The following is a 26,713-nucleotide window of genomic DNA, read 5'->3' on the forward strand; positions in this document are numbered from 1 at the left end:
ACATCCACTGTGTACATTAGTGGCCCCTGCCGTGTGCATATCGTTCCGGGTTGCCATTTCTCTGTTCGGTAGTCGCGGGCCAAGACTGGTTGTCCTACATTGAAGCTCCTTGTCGGCTTCTCATTGATGTGCTGGAATTGCTTATCCTCAACATTTCTTCGCACATTTGGTCTGAGCAAATCCAGACGAGATCTCAACCTTCGGTTAAAGAACATCATGGCCGGGGTCTGGTTGGTAACTGCATGTGTCGCATTTCTGTAGGCTAACAGGAAATTGTCCACCTTATGCTGTAGTGGAATGTCATCATCGCACATGGCCCTTATTGCCTTTTTAAAGGTTTGTACGAACCTCTCAGCCAATCCATTTGTGGCTGGATGATACGGGGCGGATGTGTAATGCCTTACCCCATTCCTTCTCATAAATTTCCGAAACTCTTCGGACACAAGGCCATTTCGAGTGCGCATCCACTGCTATTAAGAACATTGAGTCCATGAATGGACCAGCAAAATCAATATGCACCCGTTGCCATGGAGAGGAGGGCCACTCCCATGGGTGTAGAGGGGCATGTGGTGGTGCATTTTGGACCTTCTGGCATCCTGAGCAGCTCTTTGTTAGGTCCTCGATTTGTTGATCAATCCCCGGCCACCACACATAAGCCCTAGCAAGGCTTTTCATTTTCACCCCTCCCAGATGGCCTTCGTGAAGCTCATTGAGCACTCTCTCCCTTAACTTGGGTGGAATTACCACTTGGGATCCACACATCACTGTCCCCTGGCATACTGACAGCTGTTCTCTTCTGGATGAGAATGCTGGCAACAGTGTGTCGCCATGTGTTGGCCATCCCTTCACCGTCAAATCATATACCCGAGACAGTGTCGGATCATTTCGGGTCTCCTTTATATCCGCGATAGTTACTGGCAAGCGTTCAATTATCGACGAATAAAATATTTCGATAGGGTCCACTGCTGGTGCTTCCTCCGCAGTAGGCAGTGGCAGGCGTGATAGCCCATCAGCGTTTCCATGCTGTTTCGTGCCCTTATACTCTATTTCATATTGGTTCGCCCCTAGAAAAAGGGACCATCTTTGTAGCCGTTGTGCAGTCATCACCGGAACGCCCTTCTTTGGATTAAAGATGGAGACAAGTGGTTGGTGGTCAGTCAGCAAGGTGAACTTCTGCCCATGCAGATAGTGGTTGAATTTTTTTACTCCCCATTCCAAACTGGCAGTGTTTCGATAGCTTGCGCAGTTCCGTTAAATACTCAGCATTACTTTCATCTTTCTGCTGGTTCCTTTTGTGGAACTTAAATCTTTCTGCTATCAGCAGCGGTGTGGGGTTTAAGTGGTCCTGTAGGATTTCCACTATGCTTTTGAAATCCTTATCCACTGGCTTCTCTGGGGTTATTAGGTTTCGCAGTAAGCCATATGTTTTTGGACCCATGGAATTCAACAAAACCAGTGCTTTCCTGGCATCTGGCACTTCATTCGCGTTGCAGTACACCTCAATGCGTTCCACATATGTCACCCAATCTTCGACTTCATTGTCGAACGCAGTGACACTGCCACTCTTCGGCATCCCTGGGTGTAGTTAGAGTTTCTAAAATGGCGTCTCCTGCGCTCTCCCTTCTTCTCCGCTGGCTCAAAATGACGTCTCCCACGCTTTCCTTTCTTCCCGCGCTCGCCCTTCTTCTCCGCTGTGGCTTCAAAAATGGCGTCTCCCGCGCTCTCCCTTCTTCTCCGCGGCTCAAATGGCGCGCTCTCCCTTCTTCTCCGCGGCTCAAATGGCGTCTCCCGCGCTCCCTTTCTTTCCCCGCGGACGCTGCTCCGCCCTTGAGCCCTGGCTGCGCTCTGCGCGTTCTCCTGTGCGCCTCTCTCGTTGCCACCGCTCGGTCCTGAACCCCGGTTGTGCTTTACCCTCTCTCTCTTTTTGTTTTCCGTCGACGCCGCTCGGTCTTCAACCCCCGGCTGCGCCCTGTGCGCTCTACCCTCTCTCTTACCCCGTCGACGCTGCTCGGCCTTTTCTGTGCCATCGGTCGGCTCCAGCCGCCGCTGTCCGGGAAGGGTCTGCGTTGTACCTGTTGCCAGTCTGTTGCTGGATCGTCGTGGCTGGAGAACCAAGCCCAGCTCTCAACAGCCTCCCCTGCGATGTTCACTCTCTCTGCCGGATGACTGGGCGGTTGCTCGTGGTCGACGGCCATGCTTCTGGCCTCGACTTTCTTCCACCGTCCTCCCGGAGCGAATCCTTGGAAGGAAATGCAGAGTTGCATGTAGATTCGAATTGACCTCGTCGCCACTGTTGAATCCGTAAATCTTAAGGTATGGTGTTCTTCAATAACTAGACGGAGGCTGTAGATTAAGAATCAACAGGTGTTTACTGGAGGAGGGTAGTCTAAAGACTAACAGTACAGATGCCTGCTCAAGGCTTATATACAGGTGTGGTCACTGCCGGTACTACAGTATACAGGAGCTGTAAAAGTAGTTCTCTCTTAAAGGTACATACACTACAGGCGCGACCCAATATCTGGTCTGGGGTGCAACCAGGGCGTTGCACGCTTGACTGGCATCACGATCTGCGGGCGCAGGAGATCGTGGCAGTAGTGTTTAGCGCCATCGCAAAACAACTGGTCAATTTCGCGAGTGGCGCTAAAATCGCCACGCTCATGCGTTAAGTTCCTACCGCCCTGTTAGCGCCCCCGGAGGCACTAACAGGAGGCGCTAAGCAACCGAATTTCTCCCCCAGAGAGTTTAACGGTAATAGTGCATCCGTGAATAAGGTGAAAGCAGGGAATAATGGTAAAAAGTTAAAATGAAAGGCTCTTTATCTGAATGCATGAAGTATTCATAACAAGATAGATGAATTAGTGGCACAAATAGAGATAAATGGCTTTGATTTAACAGCCATTACAGAGATGTGGTTGCAAGGTGACCAAGGTTGGGAACTAAATATTCCAGGGTACTTGACGTTTAGAAAAGACAGCAGAATGGAAAAGGGGAGGAGGGGTAGCCCTGATAATAAAGGATGACATAAGGACAGTAGTGAGAAGGAGTTTGGCTCAGAAGATCAGGAAGTAGAATCAGTATGGGTGGAGATAAGCAATAACAAGGGGCAGAAAACACTGGTGGGAGTAGTTTATAGGCCCCCCAAACAGTTATTATACCATTGGACAGAGTATTAACAACAACAACAACTTGTATTTATATAGCACCTTTAACGTAGTAAAACGTCCCAAGGCGCTACACAGGAGTATTTTAAGACAAAAAATTTGACACCGAGCCACATAAGGATAAATTAGGGCAGGTGACCAAAAGCTTGGTCAAAGATGTAGCTTTTAAGGAGTGTCATAAAGGAGGAAAGAGAGGTAGCGAGTTGGACAGGTTTAGGCAGGGAATTCCAGAGCTTAGGGCCTAGGCAACAGAAGGCACGGCCACCAAAGGTTGAGCAATTATAATCAGGGATGCTCAAGAGATAAGAATTAGAGGAGCACAGATATCTCAGGGGGTTGTGGGGCTGACGGAGGTTACAGAGATAGGAATGGGCGAGGCTATGGAGGGATTTTAAAACAAGGATGAGAAGTTTGAAATCGAGGCATTGCTTAACCGGGAGCCAATGTAGGTCAGTAAGCACAGGGGTGATGGGTGAATGGGGCCTGGTGTGAGTTAGGACTTGGGCAGCCGAGTTTTGGGTGACCTCAAGTTTACGTAGGGTGGAATGTGGGAGGCCAGCCAGGAGTGTATTGGAATAGTCAAGTCTAGAGGTAACAAAGGCATGGATGAGGGTTTCAGCAGCGGATGAGCTGAGGCAAGGGCAGAGACGGGCAATGTTACGGAGGTGGAAGTAGGCGGTCTTTGTTATGCTGCGGATATGTGGTTGGAAGCTCATTTCAGGATCAAATATGACACCAAGGTTGCGAACAGTGTGGTTCAGCCTCAGACAGATGTTAGGGAGAGGGATGGAGTCAGTGGCTAGGGAATGGAGTTTGTGGCGGGGACTGAAAACAATGGCTTCAGTCTTTCCAATATTTAATTGGAGAAAATTTTTGCTGATCCAGAACTGTATGTCGGACAAGCAGTCTGACAATTTAGAGACCGTGAAGGGGTCGAGAGAAGAGGTAGTGAGGTAGAGCTGGGTGTCGTTATTAATCAACAAAAACAGGAGATGGTAACAAAGGTAATACAATAATCATGGGGAACTATAATCTTCATATAGACTGGGCAAATCGAATTGGGTAGGTTATCTTGAGAACAAGTTCTAAGACAAACGCACTAAATTGCAGAATGTGATTCCAAAACACTAATAAAAAATTCTGAAATCCAATGTAATGAAAATAAATGTTACTTATTCAGTCTCCATGAAGCACGGGCTTGGTCACAGGCCTTTCCTCAGGGCAGTTAGTCAGTTTATATGCTATTGTTTGAGATCTGCTTTTTTGCAGCTACTTGTCAGTTTTTGTGAGTTTCGTGGGTTGGCATGCATGGATTTATTCAGTTTCAGATGAAACTCTAGCTGTTAAAACTTTACAAGCATGCATCTGGCATTCAACCAGTGTTTAGGTCTTCCAGTAAATACTTGTTACAGTGTTACATGGGAGCTGAATTGATATCCAGGGTTAATTGCTCAGTGACAACGATGGATTTCAGATGCACATTTCGAGCATCTCTTACTGTGTACTGAGTGAGCATTAGAATATATAATATGCCATGCTGCCTGCCACAGGGAATGTGTGACCTAGATCACTGAAAGGTGGCCAGTTTTCAGGAATTGCCACATGCTGTAAATCAGCCAGCAACTTGTGGTGAAGAAGAGATATCCCGTGATTTGCGAATCACACAAATTGCTGGACGATTTGCGCCACTCCCCCGTTAGCTTTGCAAAAACAGCATCTCGCACTTAACCTCTCCGTGAGTTTCATGAAGTTGTTGCATTTGCACATTATTGCCTATTGAACTTGCCACAGAAAGTTAAGTCTAATAATTAACAGCTTAAGTACCCTTTTAACTTCAAGATAATTTTTAATGGCTGCCATTCAACCTCTCTGGCCCAGAAAGTGAACAATTAAAATTGTAGAGCCTCATTCCTTTAGGTAGTGAATTGTTGTTGGAGCTTTTTAAAAAATATCATTTACTTTTCCTTTATGTCTTTTTTTCTCTCTCTTAATCCAATCTTTCTTTCCCCCTCTATTTCTTTTCCTGTACCTGATTGTCTCTAATTCACCCTCCTTCTCAATCCTTCCTCTGTTTATTTCTCATTCCTTAAACCCCGTTGTTCACCAAGGTCCCAGATGCCCTGTTGCCCTCGCCGTGCCGTTATCAGCTCGCAGTTTCAGCAACTTTGTGGGCAAAGTATTTGTGAGCTGAAGGGTGGCAAGAACAAGTCTAACTAATAGGGTTCGCCATGAGATGCCCCTCTCCAGCAAATTCCGGACCAATGTCTTTTCCAGTTTAAAAATGTACATCTGCACTCTACCATATAAGATATGGAAAAATAATAGTCTCCAAAATGCAGATTCATGTAGAATATGATAAATGTACTTAACATTTATAAATACATTCCAAAATATACCATTTATTTTCATTAATTTTTTTTAAATGTCACACTTAATATCTTGTAAATACTACAGCAGTCCTCAAAAGGTTAAAGAAAAGACACTTGTAAGTTGCAGATTGGAGCATAGATCAGAGCAGTAGACCAGTGAAGTCACAGACACCATTCCAAGCAATGCAAATTATTAATATCATCTGTGCTCTTGGGGAAGATGTCAAATAGGGGCTGGTGTATTCTCACTGAGAGACAGAGAATATTGGAGTGTGAGTCACTGGGCTTCTCTCAAATACCTGCTGTGTAAATCGAGAGTAACATTGGCAGAGCTGTGGGAGTAGTTCACCTGGATGAGCGCTTGGTGATGGACATGCCATGTGATGCAGGGTGTCTCAAAATGGAGAAAATGAACATAATGAAAAATGACTTTCTTGACACCTGGTAGCAGCAGTTAGAGAGGAACAGTGGTAGTAGATGGAAACTAATCATCGGTGCACTCTCAGGAGGTGTCGAGTGTGTGATGTGAGCAAGATTATAAAAAGGAGAATAATTATGTGCAGTGTTTTCTTGTTGACAATTAAGCATAATGTGTGTAATAATTGCAATAATTGGTGTAACAATTAGGTTAATTGATAAACCAATGAAAGATGAGTCTTTGAGTTAATCGGCTATACTTTCAGGGGTATATGCCCAATTATTATTTTATGTATGAAAAAAAAAGCACAATCTTAGACCCAATCTGGGTGAACACTGCAAAGCATAGATAGATTGAAACCAGCTATCCTGAAGTTTTTGAGTTTTATAAGTGCCATTAAGCATTACCTCGTTGTTACCTTCACAAAGGTAAGAAAAGTAGAACAAATAAATATGAAGGATGTGTAACATATAAATAATCATATGGATTAGTTTCCTATTAATACCAGTGAAGTGTGGTGTTCAGAAAATAATTTTCAACTCTAGTCAAAAGATTTAAGAGTGTAACTTTACTAGTGTTATCACATACTTTTCCTTTGTGCTGTTCCCCTCTTCCGGCACACGCCCTCCCAGATTTATCAGAGTTTCATCCTCTAGTTTTCTATCCGCTTTTGTAGTGCCCTCTGTTGGTGGATTAATGTCATTGAACCAATCACTTCTGAACAACAGTTTATATTTACTTACTAATGTAAAAAAACTTCACAAGGTGCTTTGCACATGGAAATAGGGAAACAGACGCCGAGAGATTAGGACAGGTGACTGAAAGCTTGGCTGAAGCGATGAATTTTGAGGGATTTTAAAGTTGAATTTACAATGAGTTTAAAATTAACAAATTTTCAATTATCAATTTTCTAAAGTTTTTGATTTAGTTTTAGTTTTAATTAAAATTTTCAAAGTTTTCTTCCGTATTGCCTTTTTTAAATTATCCTTCTCTCTCCCCATTTCCTGTGAGCACTGACTCCCGCTGGTTTCATATGCACCAGCCATTGTCCAGTACTCGGCCAAGTAATGATTACTCATGTGTGAGCCTAGACAACAAGTGTTGGCAGGTTGTTGGCTGTAGGGTAACATTGCAGTCAGGAGGGGAACCCTGGTTGGTTGATTTCCACTCCTCCCAACCCAGGACATTTGCTTTGGTTACCTTACTTTAGTCCTGATGAATGGTTTTAATCCTCCCTCTCCCTTTTTAGTTTTTATGTATCTTCTTGTATTTTCTCTTTTTCATTCCTCGTTATTATTTTTGCCTTTTGTAATTTCCTGATTTTTAGTCATTTTTTTCTGTTTTCTAATTTCTTTGCCCACCTATTTTATATTGTTTCTGTTTTCTTTGAGTCTAATTCTTGTTATATAATTTTATTTTCATTTGCTATTTTATCTTGCATTTATTGAGTAAACTTTTTCATTGGTTGCATTTTATTGAGGCTATTTGTATTATTTCTATTTTACTCTTTTTTATTTGTGCCGCTGGTATACAAAAAAAGTTACATTTACTTTTTGGGAGGAAGGCAGGGGATATTTCTAGCCTCTAGCTTTTGGATTAACTGTGAGTTCATGACATTTTTCTGAATAAGGGATATGACAGAGGAAATAGTTTACAGACTTGACACTATTGAAGTAGTGTGTCCATAGAAAATTACGTGAAAAAAGATTAGTTTAAAAGTGAATATAATTGGAAATGTTCTGATTTCTGTCATTTTTCCAATTGACAACTTTAACTTGGTTTAGTGGTGGTGGTTGATAAATGATAAAGAACTTTGGGAGAACTTCCCTGTCTTTCTTTGAAAAGTGTTATGAGATCTTTTGAAGGCAGTGGGGCCTCGGATTAATGTCCCATCTGAAAGATGGCACCCTTGGCAGTGCAGCACTCCCTCAGTACTCCCCCAGTACTGTACAGAAGTGTCAGCCAAATCAGGGTGTGCTGCCTGTTGATCACTATTATTCCTTCTTTTATGCAGCGTCACTGAAAGCAGGACATATTTTTTTATTCGTTCATGGGATGTGGGCGTCGCTGGCAAGGCCAGCATTTATTGCCCATCTCTAGTTGCCCTTGAGAAGGTGATGGCGAGCCACCTTCTTGAACCGCTGAAGTCCGTGTGGTGAAGGTACTCCCACAGTGCTGTTAGGGAGGGAGTTCCAGGATTTTGATCCAGCGACAATGAAAGATCGGCAATATATTTCTAAATCAGGATGCTGTGCGACTTGGAGCGGAACTTGCAGGTGGTGGTGTTCCCATGCGCCTGCCGCCCTTGTCCTTCTAGGTGGAAGAGGTCACGGGTTTGGGAGGTGCTGCTGAAGAAGCCTTGGTGAGTTGCTGCAGTGCATCTTGTAGATGGTACACACTGCAGCCACGGTACGCTGGTGGTGGAGGGAGTGAATGTTTAAGGTGGTGGATGGGGTGCCAATTAAGCGGGCTGCTTTGTCCTGGATGTTGTCGAGCTTCTTGAGTGTTGGTGGAGCTGCACTCATCCAGGCAAGTGGAGAGTATTCCATCACACTCCTGACTTGTGCCTTGTAGATGGTGGAAAGGCTTTGGGGAGTCAGGAGGTGAAACACTCACTGCAGAACACCTACCCTCTGACCTGCGCTTGTTGCCACAGTACTTATGTGGCTGGTCTAGTTAAGTTTCTGGTCAGTGGTGACCCCCAGGATATTGATAGTGGGGGATTCGGCAATGGTAATGCCATTGAATGGCCCTGAAATTAGGATCGGGTGCTTGCCGCGCGTGCAAGCCCCCGATGTGCACTCACCCGGCGCGCCGACATCTGAAGCCCGGGCCTGCTTGCATTTCCTGTCACTGGCCCGGTTCAGATGTCGGCGCGATGTGCTTACCTGATCCAACGGCGTAGCTAGTGCGATGTGCCGGCTGGGATCAGGTGAGCACTGTGCAGCCAATCAGGGGAGGGGAAACTTCATTCATGAGTTTGAGAGTAAGAACTGTCAAACTCATGAAAAGTATGGGCTGCCAAAACACTACTTAAACTTTAAATAAAATTTTAAAAAACATCCCACTGATTATATTAACTATAAATAAGTTTAAAAAAATATTTTAAACAATTAATCAAATTTTTGAGAAAAAAAAAAAAAAATAGGGTCTAAAACTAAACTTACCTTACTGTAACTTCTTTAAAAATAATAAACCTGTGGGAAAAAAATTTCTAAATTGTACTAAAAGACCACTTACCTGTAAAACTAAGTACTTATGTCTGGTTTTTCCACGCGTAAAAACTGGAGGCCTTTACACTCGGGCAACTCTGAAAAAAAAAGGAATTTCACTGCGCATGCGCTGCATCACAAGTCGCAAGCGTTCTGCCTCTTAACCCCTTGGGTCAGAGGACAGGAAATGCCGGTTTTCAGCGCATGCGCTGTGCATGCTGAAAACCGGCAATTCCTCCGGGCACACGCGTGAGTACCCCGTCCGTACTCACACGTTGTGACAGGAATTACTGGGCCATGGTCATGGGGTGGTGGTTAGACTCTCGCTTGTTGGAGATAGTCATTGCCTGGCACTTGTGTGGCGGGAATGTTACCTGCCACTTATCAGCCCAAGCCTGAATGTTATCCAGGTCTTGTTGCATGCAGGCATGGACTGCTTCATTATCTCAGGAGTTGTGAATGGCACTGAACACTGTGCAATCATCAGCGAACATTCAGACTTCTGACTTTATGATGGAAGGAAGGTCATTGATGAAGTAGCTGAAGATGGTTGGGCCTAGGACACTGCCCTGAGGAACTCCTGCAGTGATGCCCTGGGCTGTGATTGGGATGCTTCTGAGGAAGCATCCAGCATTATAGTTAGTCAGGCATTCACATATCTTAGTACTGTCATCGGGTCTGCTCTCCCAGCTTCAGTTGGAAATAGGGATCTCTGCCTGCACTAATTGACTGCCAAATCAATTTATGTTCACCTCTGTCTATAGTTACTCATGGGTGAGTGGGCACAGAACATTTCTTCTTGAACTGCCTTGCATCCCCACTTTTTGGTTTTGCTCTTTCAACTGCCTCAGAGGCCAATTCTAATTAGGATACTCATTGGTGCCAGTAATGATGCAGGGGGAGCAGATAAATAATTCACAACAATTTGCATGAAGACTCATGAGAACCTAAGTGCCAGCAAGGAAGAAAATGAAGAAGAACTATTAAGAAATGTCTGAAATGCATTTCCTTAATATCACTGAGTTCTTTCTATTTTCCTTCTGTTACTTATCACTGCCTAGCAACCATGGATGATCATTTCGCATGGGCATGATTTAGATCTGACCTCCTGCAGCAGGAAATGATGTGCAGGCAGACACGCCCCCAAATTAATATTTAAATGTAGTGGTCACTTCCACCTTCACTGATCCCATCACCCAGAAAAGGCATAATGGCCCAAAGTGAACGGAGTTCTCATGGAACAGAACTCCTGCCTTTTTCCCAATTGATGTTGCAACTGGCAGCTGACAACGGGAGATAAAGGTCTAATGTGTCAAAATAGTAATTGAAATGAATTATTTTTCTGTATTTATTCTAATTAAATGCGTTCATTTTTTTCTAATTTGAGTAAGAGTGTGCTAATGCATAGATCTTTGATCTTCACTATGACACTAGAATTTTCTGATTAAGTTTCCAGAAGAACCTTTGGCTTAATATTGATGAACCAATATCATCATTTCTGTAGAAACTAATATTGGGTGGTATGCAGTAAACCCACACAAAACCTCATTCATATTGATATGTTTGGCCAAGCATTTATTGCCCATCCCATGCATTAGCAACTTATACACCCCATGCCTCAGTATGTCTCAACCAGTTAGCAGCATGTGATGGGAATGTGTAACTCCACAGACTGTATTCATTGTATAGAGTAACTCACAATCAAATGTTTAGAAAACCTTACTTTCACAAATATGACCTTTATGAATTGTACTTTTTTATATTACAGAGGATACTGGCAGGAAATATGGATGGCCTTCCAGCACCAACACTTCCAGGTATATGCTTATTTAATACGCTGTCAATTAATTGTGTGCAATAAAGATGAAAGTTGAAATTTGGGGATTCATCTCAACCCTACCCGCCAGGCAGAAACCAGGTGGGTGGGCACTCAAAATCCCCCAGGACACTTACAGCTCTGGAGCCACCGAGGTCTGACAAGCCATGATTTCTACCTACTCCACTGAGCAGGCAGTAAGGGCACCATGCAATTTCTCTCCTATATGTCTAGCTGCTATAGTCTAACAAAACAGCTCTTTACGGAGCGGAGCAGATGCCCTGATTGATCTGCACTCCACACCAAATTCGATCCCTCAATATCCTGGAACCATTTTAGGTAATGATATTTCCTGAAACATGCAAAACATTCACTCATGATACTGAGTCACTTTAATTCTCCGCTCCACTCCCACTCTGACCTCCCTGTCCTCGGCCTCTTACACTGTTCCAATGAAGCTCAACGTAAGCTCGAGGAACAGCACCTCATCTTTCGATTAGGCACTTTACAGCCTTCTGGACTCAACATCGAGTTCAACAATTTCAGACTATAACCCCTGCCCCCATTTTTTTAGGTCGCAGCTGTTAATGATTCTGCCATCCCCATTTGCAACATGTAATCTCTCCTGCCTTTCATCCTAGCACAGACTGTCTCTTTAGTTCCTTCCTCCCCTCCCCCCCCCCCTTTGCCTGCCTCCGCACCTGCTTAAAACCTGTTACATCCCTAACTTTTTCCAGTTCTGATGAAGGGTCACAGACTCTGTTTCTCTCTCCACGGATGCTGCCTGGCCTGCTGAGTGTTTCCAGCATTTTCTGTTGTTATTTCACTCATGATACTGAATGTTTTAAACAGCTGATTGAGGCACTTATTTGCTTCTCTATTCTCTAATACTTGTGATAACATTGGGCTTCTCAAATCCACCACAGTGCACCTTTGCTACTCCAAGAGACAATTCTAAAACCAAATACCTATCATAAATATTATCTACATTGCTGCAAACAACATTTATATCATCACAAAAGATTTTTAAATCTGGACAATACCACAATTTTACTTCAAAGTTTCAATAATTTTCTCTATAAAGTGCAAAATAGTAAAAGTATTTTAAAAGGTTTTCTTTCTTTTATTTGCAGTCGATATTCTGCTCAATCAATTGAAAATAGACCCAGTATCTGGGGTGAAAGCCCACCAAAATTTGTCATGAAACCAACACGACTGATTGTCAAAGAAGGACAGAATGGCAAATTCTCCTGTAAGATAACAGGCAGGCCTCATCCTCAAGTAACTTGGCTGAAGGTAAAGCATGTTTGATCTCTGATACTGTCTAACACTGCTTTTAAAGAACTGTAGTCATTGATGCAATAGAATGTGTTAACTGAATAACTGAATTGCAGAATGGACATATAATTGGCAAATGAATTTCAACACAGATAAATGTGAAGTATTGGGCCAACATTTGCGATCGGAGGCTTCCCGTGGGTGGACGTCGCCGACCTGCAAAATGTCTACGAATTTACCTGGTGGCCCGGGAAGAATGGCGGCTTACACCCCTGGGCTTCTCCAGGTCCGCGCGGGCCGAGCCCCACGTATCCCGGGGCGCAGGCGGTTCGTAGGCACTCCTGGGATCACATGGGCCGGCCCAACCAATGGAAGAAGGGAATCCCCATCTATACTTTTCACAGTTCTGTACGTACGGAACTGTCAAAACTATGAATGGGGATTACTTAAAAAATACACCAACACATTAAATATATTTTTTTAATTACATATTTAAAATTAATTAAAATGCCATTTAATTAAATATTTTAAACAAAAATTTAATTTTTGAAAAAAATTAAGGGGTAAAAATTAAGTTGTTTGCGCCTCCCATTAGCGCCTTAAGAGGGCGCTAATGGGGCGCAAAGCAACTAGCGCCCGGGCGCGGCGATGTTTACGCCGCTCGCGAAATTAACCAGACATTTTGCGGCGGCGCTAATCACTACCGCCACGATCTCCTGCGCCGGCAGATTGTGACGTCAGTTGAGTGCGCAACGCCCCATTAGCACCCCGGACCGGATATTGAGTGGCGCCCCCTGCCTTACCGTCTGCCGCTAGCAACGACAGGTTGAGGGGAGCGTTATGCTGTCAGAAAGGGACTAGGGGAGCGCTATTTAAAGGCGACCGCTTCCTGCCTTTTTTGTCGATGACATTTTTGCACCACGCATTCTGAGAGAGAGAGAGAGAGACTTCTGGAGAGATTCAAAGCTGTGTGAAGGAGTTTTGAGTACTGAGCAGCACTTTGCAGGTTTATTTTGATTTGCCCTTCCTTGCTTCGCCAGCACTCTGAGGTAGCGCCTCGCTCCTCGGCCTTTGCGCCTTAAGACAGGTGTGAAGCGCCTGATTTAGCGCTCCAATCACCTCCGGGGCGATAAAAGCCAAGTTTGCTGTCGGAGGCGATAATTAGCGCCAGGCGCTAAACTTTGCGCATGGCCGATAATGGCGCCACAAATGGGGCGATACTGAATTTTTCCCCTAAATGTTTTTACCGGGCTAAAAATAAACTTAGCTTTTTGAAGAGTATTTTTAATTTATAAATGAGTTATAAAAATTCATTTTCCTATTTAAAATAATTTTTAAGCTAGTAATAGCAGGCCTTATGCCTGCTTTTACCAGGCGTAAGAATTTGACAGTCAATCAGCGGGCGAAAGTTGTGTAAATAGCGCAGCTCTCCACCCGCAGAGGCACTTTTCTCGGGCATACGGATGATCTGTCAAGAGAATTTTTGACAGACCGCAAGTGCCGGTTTTCAGCACATGCTCTTCGCATGCCTGAAACTGGCACTTGCACGGCCCCTATGGGCGCGTATGCACCTCGTACGCACCCGTAGGGGTCGCAAACTCTGGCCCATTACTTTTTGGTAAGAAAAATAGGGAGATCACATATTACTTGGAAAATTAAAATCTAAATTGGGTAGAAGAGCAAAGGGATCTCGGAGTACAAATACACAAATCACTAAAAGTTACGACACAGGTTAGCAAGGCCATAAAAAAAGCAACCAAGCACTAGGGTTTATTTCTAGAGGTATAGAATTGAAAAGTAGGGAAGTTATGCTAAACCTGTATCGAACCTTAGTTAGACCACACTTGGAGTACTGCGTACAATTCTGGTTGTCATATTATAAAAAGGATATAGAGGCACTGGAGAGGGTGCAGAGAAGATTTACAAGGATGATACCAGAAATGTGAGGGTACACCTATCAGGAAAGGATGAACAGGCTGGGTCTCTTTACTCTTGAAACGAGAAGGCTGAGGGCTGACCTAATTGAGGTCTTTAAAATTATGAAAGGTATTGGTTTTGATAGAGTAGACAGAGACAGTTTCCAATTGTGGGGAAGAGCAAAACTAGAGGCCATCAATATAAGATAGTCAGCAAGAAATCAAATAGGGAATTCAGAAGAAACCTCTTTACCCAGAGAGTGGTGAGAACGTGGAACTCGCTAATACAGGGAGTGGTTGAAGAGAATAGTGTAGATGCATTTAAGGGGTGGCTAGACAAGCATATGGGGGAGAAGGGAATAGAGGGTTATGCTGATAGAGTTAGATGAGGAAAGACGGGAGCAGGCTCGAGTGGAGCATAAATGTTGGCATGGACTGGTTGGACCAAATGGCTTATTTCTGTGCTGTATATCTTATGCAATCCTATGTAATTTGGTCATGATTTATTCAATATAACCCTAGATCGTGTTCCTGATCATCGCACTGTGCCACTATTCCATTTTATACATACTCCATCTTGTAATTCCTTGTTGGCTTACTAATTATTTTACACGTACCTACAAGGAACTACCTCCTTCTACAACTGTCGATTGCCTAAAAGATCGAAACGCTTCTTAGTCATGAACTTTAACCATCCCATTTAATTTTCTGAAAAATGTTTACAAAGTTTGTTCTTGTTCTCTCAAAGAAGTTAAATAAAACAAAACTACAAATGATCTGTCTATATTTACATCCTATACTATACATACCAGGCCATTTTCTCAAGAACCATCTTGTTCCACACAGGATTCAATTATCTCTATCTGTAAATATCTTTCTAATTCTCAATCCATTTCTAACTAGAAATTCATTAGGTAATTAACACAATATTTCATAACTCTGAGAGGAAAACAATCTTATAAAAGTTTTGCTTGAGTTTACATATGTTGATGATTCCTGAACTAAAGTAACAGGATCTGAAAATTGTCACAACTCTTCCTTTGAAAAGACCCATGAGAAGAATTCTCTGCCTTTTACTGATCCTCTAACATTTCTACCCTAATTATCCCTTAACAAACCTATCTTATCTTTTATCTTCTGTCTATTACAAACATAGCTAAAATAAATTCTATAGATCCCTTTCGCTGCTATCTATAAACTGTCCTTCTGTTTCTCCCTTTATTCGTCATATATTCATTTTAGATATTGTGACCTTTCAGGATTTCAGACTATGCTGCCACAGGGGACCTTGATGCAAAACATGTTAAAAGCTTACCTGTTGAGTGAAATGTAGTCAAAGAGTTAAAGTTACAGGACAGCAGGGCTGTCTGGTATTGATTAGGTTTCAGACTGCGCATCTGACCAATTTCCAAAAAGCAATAAAAGATAGTTTAACATTCCACTGATCACACGTATTGTTCCTGTGACAAGCCTATTAAGCCTATTCATTTGAACTCCGCAGGGGTCATTGTCAAGTTAGGCTGGTGGATTTGATTGTGGGGTGGGGTCGAGGGGATGGAGAGGGGATATTTTGTTCATTTAAAAGCTTTATGAAAAACCGAGAGAACTATGGAAGCTGGGAGTCAGTCAGACATCAAAGGGCTGCAATGGACTAATGAAGAGGGGAGTTATCTCTAAGTTAAGCAAGGTGACCCACTGAAGTGGGATAGCATAGCGTATTCATTGGGCCAGATTTTGCGGTTAGCGGTCAACTAATAGCGTAAGCCGTACATTACAGTTGCACTTGCTCATAGTCATTCTATGGGTTTTTGCGCTATAAGTTCCTGTCAGCCAACTATCCAAAAAGTGCGGCGCCCTCTACTGAGCATCTGGTACCTGTGTGAACAGGGAAAGCAACTGTGTGTCTTCTTAACCAATCAGATTGAAGAATCGTTAATGAGCAGCGTAGAGTCTGAACCAGGAAGTGTCAGTTTGAATATTTAATTCTATATCAAATCAGGTACAGAAAGTGAAATTAAAAAAATAAAAGTGGATTAAGAGAGAGAGATAAAAGAGACAGAAAGAAAAATTAAAAGAAATGTTCTATTTAAATTTTTGAATTTCTAAAAATCTCCAACAATAATTAAACTCTGAAGGAATGAGACTCCACACTTTTAAAAGTTAATTTTCAGTGCCAGAGAGGTTGTTCGGCAGTAATCAAGATTTATCACACTGTTAAAAGGGTACTTACACTGGAATGGACAAGCCCTAACTTTTTCCTGGCGAGTTTAGTTTGTATCTATGAGGTAAGTACAACAACTTCACACCATTCCATGTATTTGAATGGTGAGTCTCTCGGCGAGATACCGTTATCGCACAGCTTTTGGAGGAGCAGGGCATTTCAGACAGCAACTTCCTGATTTCCACGTATAACTGCACATCTGCAGTCGTCAGAAGTTTCTGTCCGATTTCCAAGTGAATAAAGGTGAGCACTGTTAGCCTCACCAATATTTCTACCTTTGTGTAATATTTTTGTATTATTACACAAAGACAAGTTGTATTGATGAAAATAAGTCCATCCAATTCTGTATCTTCACGTTAATGTGCAAGAAAGTAGCTTAATGTTATGTATCAAGCCTCACCTAGTGATAACTTAATTCACTTTCAGGGAGATTGAAGAAATTCATGTGTGAAAGACGAATACTATTGTGATACCTCTGGGTAATGCTATCGTGCAAGTAGATAATAGGGCATTTTGAGTCAAATCGGTGCTCATCTTTCCCGGAACTCCATGTTTGAATCCCTCCAATCAGGTTTCCGCCCCTGCCACAGTACCAAAGCGGCTCTTATCAAAATCACAAATTACATCCTTTGTGACTGTGACAAAGGTAAACTATCCCTCCTCGTCCTTCTCGACCTGTCTGCAGCCTTTGACACGGTTAACTACTCCATCCTGCTCAACGCCTCTCCACCGTCATCCAGCTGGGTGGGACTGCAATCGCCTGGTTCCATTCTTATCTATCTAATCATATCCATGGAATCACCTGCAATGGCTTCTCTTCCAGCTCCCGCATCATTACCTCTGGTGTCCCACAAGGATCTATCCTTGGCCCCCTCCTATTTCTCACCCACATGTACGCTGACGACACCCAGCTCTACCTCACCACCACTTCTCACGCCCCTTCCACTGTCTCTAAATTGCCAGACTATTTGTCCCACATCCAGTGCTGGATGAGCAGAAATTCCCTCCCAGCTAAATATTGGGAAGACCGAAGCCATTGGGCTGGATTTTCCTAAGCCCCTGGAGTCGGGTTGGAGGCGTGCGGGTGATAAAAATCGGAGATCCGGGGGTCCCGACCCCATCCCGCCTCCAACCCGCCTCCATGTCAATTTCATCGGAGTCGGGTTGCCGACAAGTGCTGGAACCCGACTCCCAGAGGCGGGAAGGGATTAAAGGCAATTAAACTGCCTGTTAACAGGTAGTTAACAGGTAGTTTTTGCCTATTCGCGATTTTTATTGCAGGTTTGTGGGCTTCCCGACAGCTCCAAACCACGAAAAGTTTTTGAGGCGGGATGTGGGTCTGAGGTCTTGGAGGGGTCGAGATGCCCAGTGTTCAGGTGAGTGAGGGGTGCAGGAGTGCAAAGGTAAGTGTTTTGCAAGTGTTTAAAGTGTTTAAATAAGTTTAACTTACTTTTACTTACCTTTACAGGAGTCCTGCATTCCGGTGTCGGGAGTCGGCTGCAAGAACCACAGAAGCTCCAATTTTAAAAAAAAAATCAGCTTCTTGGTTTCTGCAGCAAAATGATTTAAAAGTTATCCTGAGAAAGGACTGAGGCTGAATTAGCAGTTTTTCAGTGCTTGACAGCTTCAAACAGCTGTTAAACACTGATATTTCATCTACCAAAAGCTTTTGACAGATGAAATGTCAATCTCTGACGTCACCTGTTGCCGGGTGGCCCTTAATTGGCCTGCTGAGCCCACAGGGCGGGCTCAACAAGGTCAATCAGAGGAAAATCCAGTGGGTTGGCCACATCTCCATGGAGGCGGGACAACAAGCCCGAATGTGGGTTTCCCACCTCCAACCCGCCCCCGTAGCAAAATCCAGCCCATTGTCTCCGTTCTCTACCCACCAACTCCATCCCTCTCCCTAGCATCTGTCTGAGGCTGAACCAGACTGCTTGCAACCTTGGTGTCATATTTGACCCTGAAATGAGCTTCTGACCACATATCCGCGCCATAACTAAGACTGCCTATTTCCACCTCCGTAACATCACCAGTCTCTGCAACGCCTTAGCTCATCTGCTGCTGAAACCCTCATCCATGCCTTTGTTATCTGTAGACTTGACTATTCCAACACACTCCTGGCTGGCCTCCCACATTCTACCCTACGTAAACTTGAGGTCATCCAAAGCCCAGCTGTCCTTGTCCTAACTCGCACCAAGTCCTATTCATCCATCACCCCTGTGCTCGCTGACCTACATTGGCTCCTGGTTAAGCAACGCCTCAATTTTAAAATTCTCATCCTTGTTTTCAAATCCCTCCATGGCCTCGCCCCTCCCTATCTCTGTAATCTCCTTCAGCCCCACAACCCTCCGAGGTATCTGCGCTCCTCTAATTCTGCCCTCATGAGCATTCCTGATTATAATTGCTCAACCTTTGGTGGCTGTGCCTTTCGCTGCTTTGGCCCCAAGTTCTGGAATTCCCTCCCTAAATCTCTCTGCCTCACTACCTCTCTTTCCTCCTTTAAGATGCTCCTTAAAACCTACCTCTCTGATCAAGCTTTTGGTCATCTGCCCTAATTTCTCCTTCTGTGACTCGGTGTCAAATGTTGTTTTGTAACGCTCCTGTGAAGCGCCTTAGGATGTTTTACTATGTTAAAGCTGCTATAGAAATACAAGTTGTTGTTGTTCAATTCTCATAAGGATAAGCTGCTCAGATCATTTAAGGGAGCAACTGACACGACTAAAAAGTATGTATTGCAGACCTGAATTTGTAAGTTATCCTCTGCTATCTTTTGCAAGACTCCTGTTTTGTATTATTCTTTTGTTTCCTTATATTAAATATCTCTGTTTGGCCTATATTGTATTCTGCACAACCTGGCAATGTGAGGAAGATTTGAATTGCAGGAGGCACAGCAACAAGAAGAAGCGTCATCATGAGGAAGAAGTGGATGAAGGCGAGGGATAGCCACAAAAAGGAGAGGCAGCACAACATATTGCAGCTAGAGAGGCCAGGGAGCAGTTGATAGTGTAGCACTTTCGGTAATTTGCTCAATCCCCTTACCTGAAAAGTGACAAAAAGCCCCGCTGTCTCAACAGTCCTTGTTATCATTTAACCAGTCCCTTGATTATGCATTAAAAAATATTGAACCCATTCACCCGACCTGCATATCAATGAAATTCTAACAGTGCAGACTAACAAGCTGTAATGAAATTAAACTATAGACCAAGGGGGAGAAATTCGGTATCGCCCCGTTTGGGGCGCAATTATCGGCCGGACGCAAAGTTTAGCGCCTACTGCTAATTATCGCCTCCGACTGCAAACTTGGCTTCTATCGCCCCTGGAGGTGATTGGAGCGCTAAATCAGGCGCTACACACCTCTCTTAAGGCGCTAACGCCGAGGAGCGAGGCGCTACCTCAGAGCGCTGGCGAAGCTCAGGTGATGTCAGTCAGCAATGGAACACAGACACACTGGCGCCGGCCAGTTCTTAAAGGGGAGGGTCGATCTTGCTCTCCATCCACACCCTGCTCATTGCAGCCTTGAATCTTGGCCTGGAGAGACCTGTACATCAAATCTGCTGGAAAGAACAATGGAGAGGCCCAGGGAAAGAGCTCAGAGTGCAGCCCCCATAGTCTCTTCTAAATCGATGCAAGGAAGGTCAAATCAAAATGAACCCGCAAAGTGCTGCTCAGCACCCAAAACTCCTTCACACAGCGTTGAGTCTCTCCAGAAGTCTCTCTCTCTCTCTCTCTCTCTCTCAGAATGCGTGGTGCAAAAATGTCGCCAATAAAAAAAGACAGGAAGTGGCTGCCTTTAAATAGCGATTCCCCCAGTCCCTTCCCGACTATAAAACATTCCCCTCTACCTGTCGTTGCTAGCGGCAGGCGGAAAGGCAGGGGGCGTGACTCAATATCTGGTCCGGGGTGTTACCAGGGCGTTGCACGCTCGACTGACGTCACAATCTGTGGGCGCAGGAGATCGTAGCAGCAGTGTTTAGTGCCGCTGCAAAATGTCTGGTCAATTTCGCGAGTGGTGTAAACATCACCGCGCCCGAGCGCTAGTTGCTTTGTACCCCGTTAGCGCCTAGGGCGTTAACGGGAGACGCTAATCAACCAAATTTTCCCCCACAAAGTACCAAATGTGATAAAGGTGTTCATTTTAATTCCAAGCACAATATTGCTGTGATCCAAGTGACCAACCTATAGTGCTTTTCTTAAAAGCAGGTTTACTAACTTGACTACTCCTGTGAGGTGCTCCCCAGTGGCATCAGCAGAGCTGAAAGAAGACTGCTGTTGCTCATGTGGAGATCCTTGAGATGCTCGTGGCCTGTGACATCTGGGAGCTCGAGCCTGAGAGGATCCGACTGCTGACTGCAATACTTCGGCTGTTGGCATCTGGCTTTCTGGTGTCTTGGCTGAGGTGGGTGGCGAGGAAGCAAACGCACTGAGATCCTGAGAGGCGGCAACTCCTGCTGCTCCCATTGCACCACTGCCACTCTCATGGGGGTGTAGCTCATCATTTCCACTGATCTGTGGCAGAGCAGACTGCAGAAGATGAGTGAACCCCCTGACGTAAGAAAACTACTAGTTACTTGGTCTAAGCATTAAACAAAGCTTTAATCAACTGTTTTACAACATGGACGTCTAGTTGTGTCCTTCACTAGTTCCTGTTAAGAATGTCCTGCGCAAGCTGGGCCCATGCCCGAGTATTTATACTCTCCCTGGACAGTGCCACCCGCAGGCCGCTCAGTTGATTCATGTCAGCCCCTATCCATGTGGTCTACCAATTTTTCCAAGGTGGACATCTGTCCCTCCAAGCTGGAGCCCAGAGCCTGCCTGGCAGCTATTTGAGCTTCCACCAAAGCTGAAAAGGTTGTGAACATTGGCTCATGTTGTGAGGGCCCTGCTGCAGCATCCCTGGAGGTGGCCGCACTCTCCAAGGTAGACTGAAGAGTGCTGATACCCTGGGAGATAGCACCACACAGGCTGGAAGCGAACTCCTCCATACTTTCATTTATGGTGCTGAAACTCCATGGCAGACCTTCCAATACCTGATATAAATACTTGTGTGAAGCAAGCAGTTTACTTCCTGTAGCTGAACCCCTGAAGTCCTCATCTCTGTCCTTCTCAGCAGATCTGGGAGAGAACCTCACCCTTCAGCGAGCTGTTTACTAGGCTGTCCCTGCCACCAATACCTGCTGCTGTTCACTAGTACTTCACCATGTGCAGGCCCCTCTAACTCATTCTCTAACTGAGTCAGGATGCCAGCCTTTGTGCTGGAGCTTGGGATTGATGCAATGCATGATGGTGCCACTTCAGAAGGATTCTTCTCCCCCGAGTTCTCTTCTTCTATCAGCTGCAGCTGCTGAGAATGACCTAGAAGAATCAGAAAAGTGACAAGGGCTAGGATGTCATTGAAAGACAGGACTGTAGCAGATGACCGGTATCACAATGCAACTTGATGTCAAGATGCCTGATTGAGTGTTTTTCTGAAGTTCATGAGTGGGGTAAGTAATACTCAGAGACCCTTTTCAGATAAGCCCCTGGACACAAGGGGGGAAAAATTCAGTTGGTAGCGCCTTAAGAGGGCACTAAGTGGGGCACAAACCAACTAGCGCCCGGGCACGGTGATATCTGCGCCACTCGCGAAATTGACCGGACATTTTGCGGCGACGCTAAACAATACCGCCCGATCTCCTGCGCACGCAGATCTTGATGTCATTCGAGAGTGCAACGCCCTTGGGGCGCCCCGGACTGGAAATTCAGTGGCGCCCCCCTCCTTTCTGCCTGGCGCTACCAACGACAGGTTGAGTGGAACGCTTCCCAGTCGCTGTAGGGCTGGGGGGGCGCTATTTAAAGAGGGCCTCTTCCTGGCTTTTGTGTGGTAGCCATTTTTGCACCACTCATTCTGAGAGCGAGAGAGATTTGGAGAGAGACAAAGAGAGAAAGAGAGACATCTGCATTGAGTCAACGCTGTCTGAGGTAGTTTTGGCTTCTGACATAAATTTGCAGGTACTTTGCTTTTTGACCTTCATAACTTTGATTGTCCAGATACTATGGGGGCTGCAATGGATGGGAACGTCGTCCTTCTCCATCACATTTGGAGGGCACAGAGACGCAGAGAGAGAGTGGCAATCATGGCTAGATGGAGGAGGGCCAACAGGCCTCGGTACAGGAGACCTTACCCTCCCAGGGTTTTTCGCCAACAGTTCTCCTACATTAATATGTCTGAGGAGCAGTGTTTGCGAAGGCTGCGATTCAGCAAGGAGGTGGTCACTGAGCTCTGCCACCTGCTTCAGCCAGATCTGCAGCCTCAACTGAGGAGCAGGACGTCTCTGTCAGTGGCAGTGAAGATAACAGTGGCTCTCTACTTTTATGCCACCGGCTCATTTCAATCAGCTACTGGGGACATCACCAATATCTCCCAGTTCGCGGTGCATTGCTGCATCCGTCAGGTAACAAATGCCCTCTTTAAAAGGAGATGAGAGTACATCTCTTTCCCCATGACCCCGGACAAGCAGCAAGAACGCGCAACAGGCTTTGCGATGATAGCGGGCTTCCCCATGGTGCAGGGCGCCATTGACTGCATGCATGTGGCTTTGCGAGCGCCGCAAGAGAATGCCGAGGATTTCCGCAACCGAAAGGGCTTCCATTCCTTAAACGTCCAGTTGGTCTGTGACCACAGACAGCTGATACTCGCTGTCAATGCCCACTTTCCAGGCAGCAGCCACGATGCCTTCATCCTGCGCCAGACTTCTGTGGTAGACCTTTTCCAGGCACCGCATCACCCAGGAGGTTGGCTTCTCGGAGACAAGGGATATCCTCTGTGGACCTGGCTGATGACACCGCTCCGTTCGCCCAGCACCCCTGCTGAGCTACGATACAACAAGAGCCATCAAGCTACCAGGAACATTGTTGAGCATACAATCGGCGTGCTCAAGCAACGGTTCCGCTGTCTGGACCATTCTGGAGGAGCCCTGCAGTACTCGCCTGAACGAGTCTCCCACTTCGTTGTTGTGTGCTGCATGCTGCATAACCTTGCAATCCTCAGGACCCAGCCAATGCCACCAGACATTGGAGCACCAGCAGAGGAGGAGGAGGAGGAAGATGAGGAGGATGATCATCAGCAGCACCAAGGCGGGAGGGAGGCACAAAGTGGAAGGGCCGTCCGTCAAAGGCTCATAGCAAGTCGCTTCTAGGCCCCCTCTGAGGGAATGGCTTCTGCCATTCAAACAACCTGAATGAAACCATCCCGTAACCCCTAAGCCGGTCAAGGCAACAATGAGTGCAAAGACCAAACATGTACATTTTGAATACAGACACTTCTTTATTTCACAAACTCTGTGTGTCTCATTTCCGCATGACAAAGTAATAGAAAGAAACACAAAAAAAAGCATCATTCATATAACTGGCTCTCACAACCTGGAGACAATGTCCAAAACAGTAACAAAAATTTGACCACGAACCTCGGCCTTCAATAAAACAATGAAAAACATTTTGGCACACCTCCTACTTTTTGCCCTTCGAGGGTGATCTGCTTCCCTTGCGAAATTACCCCCTTCCCACCCTGCAGCTCCTCCGTAATGGGACCCCAGTGGCTGGAGCAAAGCTGGGGGAAGGCTGCTGAGTGTCAGAAACTGAGACTGCAGGTGCCCTTGAGGGATGGCCTGATCCAGCTCTGGGCCTGGAGGGCCCGGCTGCTGACTGCACCAACTCTGCATGGGTGGCAGCAGTCTGTCCTACAGGTGGTGGCAACTGCAGTGGAGAAGTGCCAGTGGTGGCAGCAGGAATGCTGTCATCTTGAGAGAGGACAGCAACTCCCTGCTCGACCGACACACTGGCACTTCAGCATCCGGAGCAATCTGATGGAGCACAGATTGCTGGCCTGCTGCGGCGCGGTGAGAGCCCCGGGGAAATCTGCCTGATCCAGCAAGGGTGGCAGCAGTCAGTGCTCGCATGGCCTCAATCTGCGTCTGCATGAGACCAGCCACTGACTGCATTGCAGCACTTAGCGTTTGTGTGGCAGCCGCCTGTGCTACAGCGAAGTGCTCCACACTCCTTGCCAGTGATTCAAAGGATTCGGGCATCCTTGCCGCTGCAGCCATGAGCTCAGTGTGCCTTTGCTCCGCCTGGGCGCTCATTTCAGCGAGGACCCGCTCCTCGTCTGCGTCCAGTGCAGCAGGACTCGAGGCCATACTCTCCCTCTGGGGAGAAGGCCCCCGAGCTTCCCTACACCCCTTGCATTGCTACAGCCCACTGGGTCCTGGAGCTTCACCCTCATTAGACCATTCCCCCCTGCTTCCCTCCAGGGAAGGCGTGTCCCCAGTGTGGGCATGGGCTGCCTCGGTAGAGGGTGGCGCTGATGGTCCGGCTTCCTCTTCCTCCTCTCCTTCAGCTTCACTCTCACTGGTAGCTTGAAGGCCCGTCTCCTCACCTGGTGAATCACCATCTGAAAGCAGGGAGGTACAAGAGTGGCTTTAGCGTGAGGACAGGGTGGCAGCAAGGGAGGCATGAGTGCAGCAATTTAGTGATTTGGATTGAAAGTGTCAAAGGCTGCTGTTGTGAGGAACAAGTGGAAGGAGAGAGGACAAAAAGGTGATGACCTTACCATTGCTGTCCAGAATGGGGTCGGCGTCTCCAGTGGCGATGGGACCAATCACCCAGCTTGCCACAATCCTGTGGACGCACTCCTCAAGTTCACTGAGGGGTTGAAGCTGAGGCCGCCCTCCACCGGTCCGTTGCTGCTGTCTCCTATTATGAGACAGCTTGGCCTGCAAGAAAAAGGAGGGCATCTGAGTAAATGTGCAGCCATGATCTTGCCTGAAATGCCTCCCATGGTTGAATAACCCTTACTGTATGCAGCCATGATCTTGCCTGAAATGCCTCCCATGGTTGAATAGCCCTTACTGTATGCAAAGTGTGGAATGTGCGTGTGTGTTTGATGAAAGGGCCATAGGTGTTGGATGAGTGTTGGGCATTGGGGCTTTCAAGACCCTCTGGCCATAAACTGAGATTGAGATGGAGGGATGAAGAGGTTTTGAATAAAAGGCACTCACCCATACGACCCGAGTGAGGTCGTTGAACTTTTTCCTACATTGCACATGGGTCCTAGGCACCATGCTGCTTGAGGACACTGTCTGAGCCACCTCCCTCCACACTCTTCTGTACTCGCGTGGCAAAGGCCTCCTGCCACTCTCTGGGTACAGAATGGATCTTCTGCGCTCCACCCCGCGAACCAGAGCCTCCAAATCCCGCTCGCTGAAGCGCTGTGCTCACTCCCTGGCCCTTTCCATAGTGTCTGGCTGCTAGATTTAGCCACAGGCCTGCCCAGGCCGAGATTCAAGGCTCCAGTGAGCAGGGGGTGGCTGCAGAGCAAGATCGACCCTCCTCTTTAAGAACTGACCGGCGCCAGTGTGTCTGTGTTCAATCGCTAACTGACAGCACCTGCGCTGCGCCCGCCCTCTGAGGTAGCGCCTCGCTCCTCGGCCTTAGCGCCTTAAGAGAAGTGTGTAGCGCCTGATTTAGCGCTCCAATCACCTCCAGGGGCGATAAAAGCCAAGTTTGCTGTCGGAGGCGATAATTAGCGCCAGGCGCTAAACTTTGCGCACCGCCAGTAATGGCGCCCCATATGGGGCAATACCGAATTTTTCCCCCAAGATCTCCTTCTTTGACAGCTCTGATGGGCTACTTATTTTCAGTGCTTGACACTGCAGCTCGAAGAGGTTCATGAGGCTGGCTAGTCCTCCCTCAGTCTTACTCCTTTCCCTTGTGTTGTGCACCATTCTGTCCTGCAGAAAGAGTGAGAGTTATAGAGTGTCTCCTACAAAGGAGAGTGAAAATGCTTGGAAAGGACTGTACAGTGGCTTGGCTGCCTCCTGTCTGCTGTTGTTCCCGGCAGTTATAAGCCACCTTTGCCTGCAAAAGAAAGGGAAGTGTGTCAGTGAGTGTGGTGCAATGTGTTTGGGTGATGTGACTGCCATAGTTGAATAGCTTTCAGTGTGTGCAAGGTGTGAGATGTGGGTATGAGTGTTGTAGCAGTGGTAAGGTTGTGAGGGTGAAGTGAAACCATGATTGTGAGGTATGAGTGGTGATAGCTAGAGATTGTTGGTAGGTGAGTGATGGGGGTGTGAGGCTTGTGGTGCAGATAGTGGGATATGTCATTTGCTGAAGCCTTCACTCACCTTGACCTGCCGTGTGAGGTCATCAAACTTCTTGCGGCACTGGATCCATGTCCTTGGAACCACACTGGTGGCCGTGAAGGAGGTAGCTATCTCCCGCCAAAGCCTTCTACTGGTAACCTTGGATGGCCTCTTGCTACCCTGCGGGAACAGTACATCGCGCCT

At 46.1% G+C, this 26,713-nt stretch overlaps 1 protein-coding gene and 1 pseudogene across 3 annotated transcripts in view; one reads left to right on the forward strand and one right to left on the reverse strand.

Annotated features, from left to right (window-relative positions):
- The window catches only part of LOC147120408 (myosin light chain kinase, smooth muscle-like), a 604,168-nt gene that overhangs the window by 205,082 nt on the left and 372,373 nt on the right, over nt 1-26,713 (forward strand). For all 3 annotated transcript variants that reach the window (XR_015078189.1, XM_085986292.1, XM_085986291.1), the window contains exons 4-5: nt 10,929-10,977; nt 12,110-12,272. Coding sequence is in view for 2 of the 3 variants with exons in the window: in XM_085986292.1 (XP_085842418.1) it covers nt 10,929-10,977; nt 12,110-12,272 (212 nt within the window). In the remaining variant the exon portion in view is untranslated. The remainder of the gene's footprint in view (nt 1-10,928; nt 10,978-12,109; nt 12,273-26,713) is intronic.
- LOC147120409 (uncharacterized) lies at nt 20,571-26,152 on the reverse strand (annotated as a pseudogene).

The sequence above is a fragment of the Somniosus microcephalus genome, chromosome 4 (genome assembly GCF_052327205.1).
Source record: "Somniosus microcephalus isolate GS21.2 chromosome 4, FLI_Smic_1.0, whole genome shotgun sequence".
Classification (NCBI taxonomy): Eukaryota; Metazoa; Chordata; class Chondrichthyes; order Squaliformes; family Somniosidae; genus Somniosus; species Somniosus microcephalus.